General features: G+C 34.3%; 3 protein-coding genes across 3 annotated transcripts in view; 1 reads left to right on the top strand and 2 right to left on the bottom strand.

Moving 5' to 3' along the window:
• LOC117109929 (peroxisomal bifunctional enzyme-like) overlaps positions 1–2265 on the top strand; it is a 16356-nt gene extending 14091 nt beyond the window's left edge. The window contains exons 16-18 of the mRNA XM_033252413.1: positions 527–624; positions 773–885; positions 1451–2265. Coding sequence (XP_033108304.1) covers positions 527–624; positions 773–885; positions 1451–1524 — 285 coding nt within the window. The 3' untranslated portion in view covers positions 1525–2265. The remainder of the gene's footprint in view (positions 1–526; positions 625–772; positions 886–1450) is intronic.
• Positions 2263–4797, bottom strand: LOC117109930 (DNA repair protein XRCC2-like). Its single transcript, XM_033252416.1, has 2 exons — positions 4681–4797; positions 2263–3480 (listed from the first exon to the last, which is right to left on the bottom strand). Exons 1-2 carry the CDS (start codon positions 4732–4734, stop codon positions 2536–2538), a joined length of 999 nt encoding a protein of 332 aa, XP_033108307.1. The 5' UTR covers positions 4735–4797; the 3' UTR covers positions 2263–2535.
• A 1292-nt stretch (positions 4798–6089) lies between these two features.
• On the bottom strand, positions 6090–14048 carry LOC117109950 (protein DVR-1 homolog). The gene is made up of 5 exons (XM_033252448.1): positions 13795–14048; positions 11476–11624; positions 10737–10937; positions 10221–10291; positions 6090–8082 (listed from the first exon to the last, which is right to left on the bottom strand). Exons 1-5 carry the CDS (start codon positions 14031–14033, stop codon positions 7822–7824), a joined length of 921 nt encoding a protein of 306 aa, XP_033108339.1. The 5' UTR covers positions 14034–14048; the 3' UTR covers positions 6090–7821.
• Between the last annotated feature and the right edge of the window lie 1700 nt (positions 14049–15748).

The following is a 15748-nucleotide window of genomic DNA, read 5'->3' on the forward strand; positions in this document are numbered from 1 at the left end:
ACTACTTTCGCCTTATGGTACTGTTTTTAACCACTTCATTGTTTTAGTTTCCCCCTATGGATACTAAGCTCATATATATATAGGGTTTTAGCCAGAAAAAAACGAAGTAGGCCATCCAAAAAGCCAGAGGGCGGGCATGCCCACTTGGGGCCATGCTGCGGCCTTGTTGAAAAACACCATTGTGGTGAACAAGTGTTTCTGTAGTTAAATAAAGTTTTATTATTATATATGCCCCTTCCCAAAAATAAGGAAAAAAAAGAAAATTAATATCTTAGAGAGCATTTAAAGGTGTTTAAATGTTGGAATTTTGTCTTCAAAAGAATAGTGTTGAATTAGCTATCACAAATACATTTCAGTTATAGACATAAATTGCGCACGGCTATGGTTCCTCACATAGTGTCATAGTCTAGTGTAAATTCTAATCTAGGTCCTACAAATCGAGAGATAGGCCTACAGTAGATCTACTGTATTTTGTTGACTAATAAAATTTAATTGTGACGTTAACAACAAATATGGAATTTTACAGGAAATTTTTGAAAGAAGTTTGTACTCACTGATCAATGAAGGTTTTAAGGTTCTGGAGGAAGGAATAGCATCAAGAGATGAGGAAGTTGACATTATCTGGTGAGTTTAAATGTCAAAATTGCTAGAGTAGGCCTATAATACATGTGCAGGTAAAAATGTTATGTTGAAGGTTTGAGTGATTGATGAACAATCACAGCAAACTCATCTGGAAATGTTTTTTGTTTTGTTTTTTTGTTTTTTTAAACAGGATCTATGGTTATGGTTGGCCAAGGCATATGGGTGGACCAATTTACTACGCAAAGCATATGGTTGGCTTGCCAAAAGTCTATGAGAGGATCTGTTATTACCATTCCATATACAGTGAGTGTTATTTATTATGAACAGGAATTCATTAATCAGCTCGATTGAGGCTGTGTGAGAAAGTCTCCACCAGATTTTTGGAAGGTATCCTTTAAGAGCGCCCTCTTTAGTTTAACCTTCATAAACTTAAAACATTATGTGTGAGTAGTTGTTTTAAACATCATGGTCAGAAGTTAGTGAATCCTCTAGTTTTTCAGATGTTCTGAATGATTAAAAATACTTTTAGTGTGTCCGACTACGTTTTCAAATGTCCCCCGCCTGGAAATATGTCTAACTTGGAATCTTTGCCTTAACATTGGCACTAGTTCACAATATGTTCATTGTCCAGGGTTCACAATGTAAACTAAGTTATTATGAGTTATTCTCCTCCTTTGCCATTTTTGTAACACTTAAACTTGCCTAAGTTGATCTTATTTTACATGCCAAATTGCTGTGTTTTCCATTGATTAACAATCTGTAAGTCAAATTTTATCTAAGTCGAACAATATTTCAATGGCATTTTGGATTCAACTTAGTCAAGTTCAACTTTTTTTTATTTTATTCTTGTTTTTTTTATATATTTCAGAGGATAGTAGACACTGGGTTCCAAGTACCTTGCTTAAGAAGATGGCATCACAGCAAACATCAAGCAAACTCTGAATACCAAACAACTCAAGCTTCGTAGAAGAAATTTTATATAATTTTATATGTAAATTACTCGATGAGTTAAAATTATTTATAAATAGGTATCTGAATTATAAATGCTCAGATAAAGAATATTTATGATTGATAATAAACAATGGTGCTAAAGGCAAGCCAATTAATCTATCAATATAAGGATAGATATATGAGAAATTATTTGATTCAGTTGGGTGTAATTTGTGTGTTTTTGATGAAAATACTTTATAAAAACATAAATAAGGATGAGTCTGAATTTCTTAGAATTGAAATGAAAGGCCATAAATACAGGTAGCAAAACATTGCATTTAGAACATTTTAGCCTTTGTAGGCACCCACCCAATAAATAATAATAATAAATATCACATTGTGATAAAATCGTTAAGGGTATGACACATCTTCTTTTCTTAAGGAAATTGTGGTCATTCAATGTTGATACATGTATAGTGTCCCTTCTGTTTCGAAATTATGCACGGTTTGGTGGTTTAAGAAATATAGACTGTAACAGAATACAATATATTATGAATCAGACTGGAAAAAAATTCTAACTAAAAACAGGCAACTCGATGGTTAAAGGTTAAACTCAGAAACCTGTAGAACAAATAGATAACTCAACTCATTCATACCACTATCCATTAGAATTCTTAATCATAATAATATCAAATAAGTTTTGTATAATTTTGATTCCTGAAAAGGACACAAATAAAGAAATCTTTAATCTTATTGTTGTGGGAATTTGTATGTTGTTTTTTTATTGCTTCTCATAATAAAATGACCTAGAAATGAATTATCATAGCTGTATTTGCAAATAAATCTATAAATTAATTTTAGAATTGTCGTCATTATGATGACAACTGCTTGAAATGCAATGTTAGACTTGAATTGAGCTTTTCTATAGCCTTCCCCGGTATCTATTAGCCCAGGATTTACAATTGAATCACAGGTCACACAAATATCCATATTTATTTTTTTTAAAAACCGTATGTACATACATTATGCATATAATATACCATTTGAATTTATATAAAACTTGCAATGGTGGTGTTCCTTCTTATTAAAAACCTTCACAAAATAGGATGCATACATTTCATTTCCTTTGACTACTACAGGAAATGGAAAATCATCTCTTGTGAGAATCAATCGATGAGCTGATAATTTACTCCAATATTTACAATCAAAGGCTTCAATTTGTCCATGGTCAGTGTTGGGGTTGTGAGAAAATTTACCACTTTTAAAATGTTGTGATGTTGAGTTTTTAGTCAAGAAAACAACCAGACGATAATCCTGGACTAACTTTTGTAGTAAATCAATAATGTTGTCTTGTAATGCTTCAAAGCTTTTCCAATTATCACCAGTTTTAACACGATCTTCCCAATAGAAAGATGACACACTATCTAACATCAGTACAGTCATTTGAGGATGCTTGGAAAATACATTTTCCATTGAATGCAGAGTAATTAGCAGTTGTTCAGAACTACTGCATCTTACTAGATATAACCGGTCTAAACAAGATTGAACAAGTTCTTCTAATACTTTTTCATTTTTTATGGTCTGTTGATCTTTCTTGCTAGGTTCTTTTGAATGTGTTTTACTAGATAATGTTTCTGTTTGAGCCGCCCATGAGCTAGTACATATATCGTTGGAGTCTACATCAATAATTTTCATCAGTTGTTCCTTCAATATCTGGTATAGCCTGATCACTGAGAATTTAAAGTCTGTATCAATTAAAACAACTTCTGCTTCTATGCCATTAATTAATAATGTATTCCAACGCTTTGGAAGTATACACTTAGAAATGAAGTGCATAAGGAGTTCAGTCTTGCCGGTTGCACTGGCTCCATGTATCTCTACAACTTCCCCTGGCTTAGGGAAATGAGAAGGAAACAAGTGTAGATCCAGAGACTCCAGGGATGGTTTGGAAGCTAGCCTCATGAACAGCTGGAAGTAAAAAGCAAATACGACACTAATGTCAAGTGAATAAAAACTTGGAAAAAAGATTCTAACTATGGAAAGGTCATCAACAATTTCTGTATCAGTGGCAGGTCCAGGGGATTGTATGAGATGAAATTGCAGAGGTTTCAAGTTGAAAGACAATTTCAGGAAATCTGTAGGACTTGGTGGGTTGAAGAATCTGAAATAGGGGGGCCCAGGGACTTCCACAGATGGAGGGTATACAAATTAAGGGGGAGCAGGGGCTTAAGTCCCCCCACTGTACAGTTCAAGCCCCACCATTGGACAAAGCTCATCAGGCAGTTGGACTAAAAAATATAGAAAAATAGGCCCACGCCAAGCCAACACGTCTGTCACAATCAGAGTGTCATTTCTAGCCATCCAGAGGTTCCTATTCTAAAAAAAAGTCCCCCTTGTCAGACAGCTCAGCCCCTCTCTTCCCCCCCAGAAAATATATCCTAGAGCCTCTCTGCACACAACATTCTCTACTATTACAGACTCAACTGTTTATTATTTCATTTTTTTTTTTATTAAAAAGATCAGAAATTAAAATTTTGGCAAGTTTATTTCAAGAACAAAATAAACAAAGTACACTTTTATTCTTTAACCATATAATAATTTTGAAATAAAGTTTCAGTTTTATTGGGTTTTTTTTCTTCCACAATGAAGGCAATATGCAAGAAAGGGCAACAAAAAAGCTAATTAAATAAATTTATCTTCATCTCAACAAAGAATTGAATGCTGCCCTCATTTACACCGATCAACTTTAGCCTACTTATAACTTTATAAACGGCGAAAGATAGGCTAGATAGGCCTTACTCGGTCATTTGATTTGTCGCCATAGGATCTACAAATCAATGAAGTTTAACATAATTGACATTATTTAAATGTTTAGATAATGCAATGGTAAGTGGTAGTATGCGCCAGTTTAGACCCGCCGGATAAAACAGGTGATCGAACCCCAATACAAATATAGGTCTAGGCTTAGGCCCTAGCCAGCCTTAGTAGAACTTATTTTGGCCGTGGAAACTGGATCCGATTGTCCACGGCAGGCCCAAAAAGAGAGGCTAGGGCCTAGGCCTGGCCTGGCCTAAACTGACAACTGAGGTTGTAAATGGGGTAAGGGAAGACCTAAGCCTAACCTAATAGTACTCATTGCAAGGCTATTTTGCCGAGTTTTACACGAACCTGAGCACATGTTTCAACTTCTGTCTTGTTAAAGCCATCGCTTTCAGCTAGCATTTCAGTTTCCTCAGTATCTCATCCAGTTCACCACCATGCAGGTAGGGCGCCGCCACCGTCAGTGTTACAACAGTTGTTAACCATTTCCCAATTTGAAAATTATGTAAAAACGTAAAAAGACGGTTTTACGATTATAAGCTGTGCTTCTGAGATTTCACTGTTTGTTAATTTTTAATTGTTTGATATGATATATGGATAAGGTGCGGCACAAGGAAAATAAAGAAAAGAAAATTATCATTGTCAATTATAGTAGAATCGTATATACAGTAGTACTGTATAATCCTTCCTATCTAGGCTATTATTTACTCTGTCATTTTTATTTCTGAAGTATCATATTCAATAACCTCTGATATGATATTCCCGTGTTATTAGGTTGAGACATGGACTTTTCCCTGTTATTTCACTGCAGATATGGTGCGGTTTTCTCTGTAGTCTTTTACAAGGAGTATTCCGCCGATGAACACACGGTAGGCTTTGCTCAGCTCTCTTATACACATCTAGATGTGTATAAGAGACAGTTATTATATGTTAGTATATTGTCTACAACAACAACAGAGTACCTCCTGTTATAAAGTGTAGATAGGTGCAGTAATACCAAAGGCTGGAGAGAAAGAGGATAAACTGAACCTGTTAGTGGCGGTTTTCATCGCTGTTGGTTTTATACTGAATAAAATAAAATAATAATAATAATAATAATTCAATGAGACTAATTAAAAAAAAATTGCGTTCTGTTATGACAAATGCTCATTTAGAATTTAGATAGCCTCCTGATGGTTGGAATACATCGTGATAGGTGAAGCATCCTTGACCATGACAACGTGGTTGACCGTATTTCATGCAAAATTTCCAAAATATAGAATTTCACTTTCAAGAATGTCGAAAATGAATTAGATGGTTACATTGCATACTCTTTGTTTCTTGTTTTATTCATTAATGTTTTGGTTTTGGAAGCTCATTTCAACATTAGAAAGCATAGGCCTAGCCTACATGAAGTCATATTTTAGTAACTCGATGCCTATCAAATAAGTAATAAAAATTCGCCATAATTCATCAAATATCCGTGGCTTCCAGCGGCCCCCCTGGACCCCAGCCAAGTGAGACTCGATTCGCTCCCCCCCCCCTTCCCCCCCCGCCCCCCCCCCCCCCCCCCCGTCAGGTCCTGGCGCCATCACTGAGTTGTAAGACTGGGAGATCAGTATAAATTAAGGGATTGTCGAGACGTAGTTTTCCAAAATGGTCAAAGCGAGAGGAGTCCTTTGTCTCCTCGGCACCTCGATATTTGTAGGGTTTCGTTGTTTTTACACCACAATTATATATAGGCCCAAAAGATAAATTAAAATATGCCTACTACTTTCGATTGTTATCAGTTTTGCAATACTTTATTTATATAATACATTGATCACAGTTTATCATCATCTTGTTTGCATGATTAATCGAAAATTTCGCAAATTGATGATACAAAATATTTATAATGTTACGTTTTCATATTTTCCATATCAAGGCTCAAGAAAGAAAACATGAGAGTAGGCAAAATGTTTGATATAATATAAATGTAATGTACAATATAGTGTACATGATAATGTACGGTAATAATAACAACCTTAACGATAATCATCATTTCTCTCACGACCACATGTAATTCTACCTAGTGGTCAGCGAGCTCTATGTAAACATGGAGGAAATATGTAAATGAGGATGCGATTCACGTCATCATGCCAATTAGGGCCAATCGCAGATTAGAGCGAGATCGAGCTTAGTTATAGCAGGTACTGCCTAGCACCAATTATAATTACTATAAACAAATCTTAACCATTACTGCACTACAAAAATAAACAAAAAAATTCTGTAATTATACATGCAAAGCGTAGCGTCACTACAGATAAGTATTTACAGTCATTTAGGTGCTACGGATGAACTAAAGTTTAGGGTTCATGAGAAAACATTTAAGAATACACAACTGAATATTAAAGTTTTGTTGATAAGATTAGCATTAGGCCTTATCCGAATGAAAGATTTCTGCCTAATAGGACGGTCCTCATCATTCACAGATGAATCTCAATAAAGTGTCACCTCGAATATATTTTATTTTTACAAATCAAAGAAAAAGCCAACGCTTTGGTTTAAGAGCACACACAAAACTCAGTTTCGCTACACAATACCATAATATCTGTCGTTTGTTTGCCTCTGCGTAGCGCCACCATTCATCATTTGAAAATGTAGGGGACGCTTTAGACAAATCGCTAATCGCTTACAGAGCCATGATAGATGGATCTGATACTTTAGCCTGTAGAGTTCTTATAGGAACTCTAATCGCCTGAGTAAAATTGAGTCACTTTTTGGTAAAATTTCTTTAAATGTATGTACAGTAATCAATGGATTGTTGTTTAAAAATGTCAAAGAAGCAATATTAGAATGGATTTAATATTCATCTAAATACATAGAACACGTTTATTAAACATTTATTACTAACAAAATAGCGAAACATATATAACAACAACTTTATACATTGAACTACATTATACAATATTGTTTTTGATCGAAAGAATGTCATTGACATTAGATACAAGTCCCCTTAAGACCAAACTCTAGCTGTACAGTAAGCCTATACTAAGTTTTGATAAATACATCTTATAACATGGTAAACGTCTGCGTATGCTTGAAGTTATAGTCGCCTCCCTTAAACAAATAGTAGGTTAGACACTTCTTAAGGAGGTACGGTAGACTATAATGCAAGTTAATTATTAATGTAAATAGTTTCTCTTAGGTTATAATTGTAAGTTTTGTTTCAATAAATACGATATAGGTGTATTGGTTATAAGCTGGTACTGTATTACAGTAAAATACAGTTGTTTTTTTTTACCTTTCCAAACATATTTCCACATTATATTTGATGCTATTTATAACAATAATCTACACAACACATCACGGAATTAACATAAATATTTTCATTATATTCAAAATGACTGAGGCTATGAACTCATGCAGGTATTTTTGTAATTAAAAGTTACAAAATAAGTTATGCAGCTGTCGGCATACGCCCTATGGGATACATAGTTGCATTTTAGTTCTAGCCATGGACACTTTTAACTAATGACATCCGCAAGCTTTCACAGTCATTTCTCGGTATTTTTTCAAAATTACGTTTGAACTTTCATCAAAGAAGAGCACTGAAATGGCGCTTAATTTTGTTGGCGCGCAGCACGGTTGTGGCACATGCTTCGGACTCATCAGATGAACTAACGTCTGCACGATGGCGTGGTTTGTGGCATTCAAGTGTCCGTTCAAGGGGAAAGCACACTCGCCATAGCAGTAGAATGCTTCATATCCCTCTGGTGCAATGATCCAATCCTTTGAAAAGAAAAAAATGAACTATGATTTGCAAAATGTGAATGAGATACTGTATAATATAGGCCTACTGTTGTTAGACCGGTAAGGCCGGTATTGTCCAAATAAAGGCATTACCGACTTTTGAGTAAAATCTTTAATATGATCGACATCGTCGTGGTCATCCTCCTCCTCTTCCTAATCATCATCATCGTTATCACCGTTATAATCGTCGTCATCATCATCATCATCATCATTATCATCTTCATCAAATCATCATCAACATACAACAAGCTTTCTTCTTTCGTTCAGTATGACTACTTCACTATGAATAGATACTGTATGAATTTATGTACAAAAAACGCTTCTGGACATAGTGGGTGTGGCTGCGCTAAAAGGTGTGAGTGAGCAAAATTGCTTAAACACATTAGCCCTACATACTGTAAGTACAGGTATCGAGATCATAAAAAATAGTCGGCTTATGCATACATTTTAACACATGTTAAAACCTTTATCCTAACTACAAAGGTGAAAGTTTAGTCAATGACGACAGGTTAAACTATAGTAATGGACATAATTTGGCATACTGTACAGCATTAGGCTGAAAGGCAGGGTCTTCTTTTGTATCAACGTTGTCCTTTATATTATCATAAGGCCATGTCAAATCGTAAAATGCCACCATTACTTCTGACATAGCCTACTTGTCAGGCTACTTGAAGCAAATTTGCAGGCAAGAATGTTTCAACTTGGCAAATAGCTTTCGTTACAGTTTAATTATGCTTGTTAAATACACATTGTTCTTCATCGAATGTAACAAAACATATAGAGCTTAGAAGGACAAGAATCTTGTAACAGATTTCCTTCAAACGTCATGACTTGTAGTTGAACAGCACAATAGTTTCAAGAAGCTTTCCTGGCCAGACAAAATCTTTGTCTCAATTAAACTGTAGAGTCTTATCTCACTTGCACACGTTAGGAATTATAATGGCTCGCAGATGAAGCACGGCTGATGCGTACTACGATGAAACCCGCAGATGAATCATAAAGCAAACAAAATGGGACTAAGCACATTGCCAAGTGAAGTGGACGCTAAACAGAACCGATAAAAACCAACAGTTATGTTAACGCTGTGTCAGTAATCTGTGACAGTTATGTTACACTAATGGGATATACTTTATGTTTTAATTTGGCATGAAAGCCAGACGATATGGACACGCTGTGCAAAAGGCCGTCCCTTTAACTTGCGTTAATTCATAATAATTTAAAATATCGACTATCTTAACACGGCCTGTGCTATTATTTCACAATTATATATTTAATTTCTGTTCCTGTTGAAAATGGACTGCTCTTCCTGTGATTGAGGTGTCGTGCAAACGCGTCTTCAACAGCCATACGTTGCGCACGACCCCACGAATTTTAAACTGCAGTACTACTGTACGCTGACAATGGAAAATATTGTATATATATTCAAAATATATGCGGTGCGTGCGAGTGATTTGTCCTACCCTAAAAACACTCACACAGTACGTAATGAGTAGGGATTAATGATTTTATAAGATAATTCCAATAAAATAATCCCAGAAAAGGACTATTAAATATTAATTTTGAAATTTCACTATGATTTAGATCGTTGCATAACACCCAGTAAAAAATCTGGAGAAGAAAGTACGGCTCCCCTGTAAAATAATCCGGTTGCCTATAAATTCAATTTATGAGTTTATTCTTTGGTTCCGTTCCCATTGCTCTGTATATCCTATCTGCTTTCCCACTTCCTTCCCACGTAGATCCGAAGGGAGCACTGACAAATTAAGCATGTGCCAATCTTCCAAATTGCATCTCAAAAAGTCAGCTATACATCGATCCGATGACCTGCAGAAAACTGAATTTCATCGAATAGGGAATTTTCAGAGGAGCAGTCGTTCTGTTTTTTAAAAGTATCCTAATGTTAGGAAACATTAGGGGAAAAAAATCAAACTCGATCCTCTCCAATATGGCAATACAAAAAACGTGAGGTTCCTCGTTTAAATTATTCCCATAATGTCTGACAATAATTAATATTTATTTTTACGTTTCCTAGGGTACGAAACTCTTTCAGTAATACTGGGTGTTATGCTTTACCAACAGATTGTTTGCGATTAGTAAAATGCTATAAAACAACTTACTTGCCAATCAAGATCTTTAAAACTAACAAACAGGTTTCTTTTCTGGCATTCTTTTTGTCGAGCTTTGTTTCCTGAATAAACACAGATATAAATATAGATTTAGTTTCATAATTTCAGGTACAATGTTTTCTGATTTCAATAGTAACCAAATGGCTCCATGGTTTATTTAAAACACTACAATATGTACATTTCAGATAGTAATAAGAATGGGGAAATTAAAACAAATATTAAGTTTTAATTAAAGTGCAAGTACAATTGTTCAATCAATGAAACCCGGAGTAGCACCAGAGCATCATTCCCTCTTCCCTTCCCCCAACCCCCGTCAACATTTGTGCCAATAATAAAGGCTATTCGAGATTCAGAAGAGTGTTTTCCCTTCTGACAAAAAAAAAAAAAAAAAAAAAAAAAAAAAATTGGCCATTACCCTGGCTGTTGTTTGAGTGGGAAAAACCTAACATCATTTTGATAATATTTGACCTTTAAAACATAAATCATCATATTCTTTTGAGGCTTCACCTTTTCTAGATTTTCCTGCTGACTCTACACTTAAAGTAGAGTCAGATCCAGATTTCTTGTTCTTTTTGTTTTTTTTTGCAGCTCTTGTCCTTCTTAAATGCGTTTCTGGTGAAGTTTTGAAAAATGCCACTACGAAAGGTTCTTTATCGTCTTCATCTGAAATTCCAACTATTCCGATATCCTTTGAGCTAACTATTTCACCTGCAATATAGATTCAGAAAAAAAATACATTGAAAAGAGAAACCTTCAAGATACAATAGGTTTTCATCAAAACTCGTATATCTCATCAAATTTATTTTAATAATACGTGACTACAATTTGTGTTGAGCTTAAATAATTGACTTAAATACGGTATATATCAGAGCTGCTTACTTTGTATATTAAAATAAATTTTCTCTCAATGCGTTTGAAATTACGAAAATTTGCCTCTTAAACATGCGTAAAACACATTTCTTATAATTTTTAAATATATCATTATGCCTAAATTTATTCGTAATTAGATTTTCATAGTAAAAGCATAGTAAAATAATTGCAAACTTAAGTGTTTCAATTGGTGTGTTTATTCGAAGGTTATAATATATTCGACAATATAGTTTGATGACTTACGCCGGATATATATACGGTACGGTATAGTATATACCCGGCGTACGGTACGTTTTGTTTTTATTTATTTAATCAATCACTTCTTTTAAAACAACTTGGTTAATGGAGTTTATATTCTTGTTGGAATATTACAAACCTCTAAAATTCTCAACGATGATCTCAAGTTCAAGATGTCCACGTGGTAATGAAGGCCAGAGCAAACTGGTCTCGGTAATGTCCAATTCTAACCAACCCTGATATTCCGCCGACAGCACTTGGTTTGACAGGTAGCGTTTCTCTTTTACTCTGAAATTATTAATCATATGGCAAGCAATATTTTAAATATGCTGATGTACTACCTTCTTTGATAATTTTAAATTTTCATAATTTTAAACTAATGTTTTTTAATAATTTTATATTGTGAATTGTATGTTTTATTTGTGTGTATATGCAAGTAATGGATCAAATTAAAGTTTGAATATTGAATCTTGAATCTTGAACATTCAGAAAAATAATCAAATACGGTATCAAATATCAGTTATGATAAACAAATCCCAAAAATATGAAGGCCTAGTGGCAATAAAAATGATAATGCAATAACGGTAATAATAATAAGGTTGTTTTTAGTACATATTTATTTAATTATGACATTTATAAATAGCGTATGTATCAACATACTTTAAAAACATTATTTCAATAAAGATTAGGCTTATTGAAATAATATAGGCCTAATTAGGCCTACGGTACTGTATTTTGGTCGAGGCATTTAAAATAGTGGCATCCGTGTCGTTCTTCATGGCGTAAACATTAACGAATACGGTATGAAATAAACGCAATATAGCCTATGAATTCAAAGACAGCTTGAAATTACTAAACATAACCTGGCTAAATAGGCCTAGTTTATGTCGGTGGTTAACCATCGCGTTAAAAATAGGCATACATGAATCAACTTTCATTATCGCTCCGTAGTTTTTTTTTTCTTCTATTTTATCTGCGGACGGTGCGTGGTCCAGTTTTGGTTAAAAATATAGCTAAGGCAATAGGTTGACCCTGTTAATTAACAATTTCCTCGAACTCATTTTAAAGATTTGGCTTGTAATCTGTACTACGTCACACAGATCTATACAGTATAGTAGTACTGTACTATGTATTACACTACATCATCGGTTGTTCATCAAAATAACTATAAAATTCTTCGCAATGAAGGAAACGATGTCTCCTCTTTCTATGTTGGCAACAATGCGCCATTTCGTATAAATGAATCATTCATTATTTTATTCATCTCAGAAATCACATTCTTAATACATTATTCGCTACCCAAAGGTCGTTGACTGCTGTAGTATGGCTGGATATAATAACTGCGTTTTGCCAAACTTTATTGATGTGTAGAGGTTCGAGAGTAATATCAGATTTTTATGGATTAAGTTCGTACCCGTGCCAACCACAATAAAATGAACTTCTTCGAGTGGGTCAAGCCTCTGACTTTTTACTATAATTCCGGAATGTATATAATTAATTCAATGTCATGGGGTTAAATTCTGACAAATCCTACTACGGCTCTTTCAACCACCCACGTGACCGATGATATATGGCTAGATATGTTTATATAATATTGTTCAATCCTTGACGGCCGATGTTTCTAAATACAGAGGAAACACGTTTAGATCCGTGCTTATATAACATATCCAGTTGACACTTTCTCTATTAGTTTGGGAGGGAAAATAATACTTCGGGCAAAATCAGAAATAATCTGTAACCCGATAATTTAAATGGGGATCGAGTTCTTCTGGGAGTTATCATGCCATTAATTATAAATTAAAGTGCTTTACCTGCACGGTACACACAATAACATGTGTCGGCCCTTTTGATATTTTTTTTTCTGGATTCTCCTACCCCCGCGATGATCGTTAGTTTTAGAATCCCGCGTCCAATTTTATTTGTCCCTGATTCTCGTGTTGTTATTTTATTTTATGTTCGATCATTGCACTACATTTGTATTTAAAGAATTTTATGCGAGACCGCAATGACGCAGTGTAATATACTGCTTTCTCCCCTAAGTGTACTGTTGAACGGCTGGAGTGTAATATCGCCACTTTCATTGTTTATAAATAAATGTTGATATTTTATTTTAGGCCTAATTCGTAAATTGAGCTTATAAAGGGCACACATTTATATTACATGATTTCAGTGCACTTTAGTGTCCCTTTATCAAACGTTAGATCAGTAATATTTGCTTCATTGTTCTTGTTTGTAGGTCTATGGTATTTAAAAATAGTATAAGAATATTGTAAATTAAATCAAGTTAAATCCCACATCCAATACATAGGATGTGTAATTAAACCTATACCACACGTTTACCATGCCTCACGAAACACTCCGGGTGCTCCAGGCTCCAGTTCGATTTCACCTTTACAGTACCTAAAAAACAGTGGCATTAGTCATAGGTCCTATTTCAAGAAAGAAACATTCGACATACCCAGAATATGCATCATGTACTATCTGATATACAGTCAGTGTGTACGCTCCGGATAATTCGTTACTGAATGTTGCAAAACGCTTAAACAGACGTAATTCCGCCGTTGTTAGAATATCGTCCATAGAAACATCGCTTACGTCAAAATAAAATCGATATTCACCGTGTTTGGCCACAGATCCCGGCTTATATTGAACTGAAATGTAAACAGAATGGTATACAGTAACATTTATTACTAACATAATAATATAGCATTCATTAACACTTAATTAAATAGACCAAGTCCTACAGAAGAACACTGATTCCATCGAGATTTTGTTCGGTTGCTCTAATAGTACCAACTAATATATTCAAATAGAAATATTATATACACAAATGAGTGTCCTTTAATTTTTAAAAAGTCAAACATCTTGATTTGTAAAAAACGTTTGGTCAGGAAAAATGATCAAATACTGTACTACAGTATACGTTTTTACGAATTGGCTTGGCCAACTTTTGAACCACGAAAAACGACCTCCATGTAAGCTGCGACGCCACTTTATAGTTATTGAACTTCGAAAGCATGGCGGCATACAATTTTCTATAACTCTATTGAGAATGTATTGGATTTCTTAAAATTAATAAGTATATAGAGTTGTTTAAGCCTGTTCAACGCCCTGGTCTGTTTAACACTCGTATACGCCGACACGTGTTCTGATCTAGTTTCATGTATTGCAACAATGTTTTATATGTGTTTACGAAATGAGTGTTTAGAAAAATTACTTTAAACATCTTCAACTGTTTCTATAAGCTTCATAAAATGTATCCACCCAGCGCCTAGAGTTCAAAAGAAACACGCCATTCTATTATTAATCTGCGTTCCACATAATCCAATGTCGAACTTAATTAGGATGATAGGTGGCGCCATAATAAACTTTTTTTTACAATTTTGTCTTGTATTTTATAATTCTATCTATGCATATTAGTACAACCAGATTTAATTCTCGAAATGCGACCAGAGATATCCCTGTGGATTGGTGGATTTGAGTATTGGTGAATAGTGGCCAGGGAACCATTGCGTACGGTATACAAGAAATAATTAATGATTCTGACCTTTTTTGTGTGGTTGGGGCTCACACAAAATTTAATTACTTAACTTCAACCTGAGTTTTTAAGCGACCTATATCCCATGTACTGACTTACATACCATGACCTTATTCTTTCCATTCCATTCATTATATTGAATCGAATTCATGTTACTTAGTACTTTTACACACACACACACACACACGTATTGTATAATGTGATACACTTTTTTATATAAGAACCAGTAAAATTTTGCCCAGGATCAGTGTTCATTTTTTTGAGCCGATATCAGGCTCAAAATGTTATATTTTGTTCTTATTTTTACGTACTTTTCAAACATATAGAAAATTATTATTTTACAGTCAGTACATTACTTTACTGTATTATAGGCCCTATTGTATTATAGAGGGTATTGCATAGTCATACCTAGTGCAAATAAGGATAGATTTGTTGGTTTTCTATTTAAAAAAAAAAATCATCATTTGACATTTTACTTCAGCCTCAATTTATTCTTATTTTGTCCCTAATTTTTAGGAGACTTTAGTTTCAGTGTTCTTATAAAAGTGTTCTTATAAAAAGTGTAGCGACCAAAGAGTATTTTCAGCAATAATAAAGTAAACTTATCTATCTTGGTATCTTGTGTTGGGGCCATATTCCATATTTCCTCTGAAATAAGAGGCCTACCAACAAACTTTTCATTATAACTTACGAACTACGGGACGTTATCTTAAGTATACTTTATTTTATGTGATTTTATATTTTACTATAAAATACAAGTTTGACAGCTGCAGAAATATGACTTTGTTTTCATGACCTTTCAATACCACAACGAGTCCACCAGGTACCACATGCATGAACGCAATGGATAAGCTAATTTGTACCAATACAGATC

This window comes from Anneissia japonica, unplaced genomic scaffold (genome assembly GCF_011630105.1).
Source record: "Anneissia japonica isolate Jap-2015-1 unplaced genomic scaffold, ASM1163010v1 scaffold585_len4108843_cov191, whole genome shotgun sequence".
Lineage (NCBI taxonomy): Eukaryota > Metazoa > Echinodermata > Crinoidea > Comatulida > Comatulidae > Anneissia > Anneissia japonica.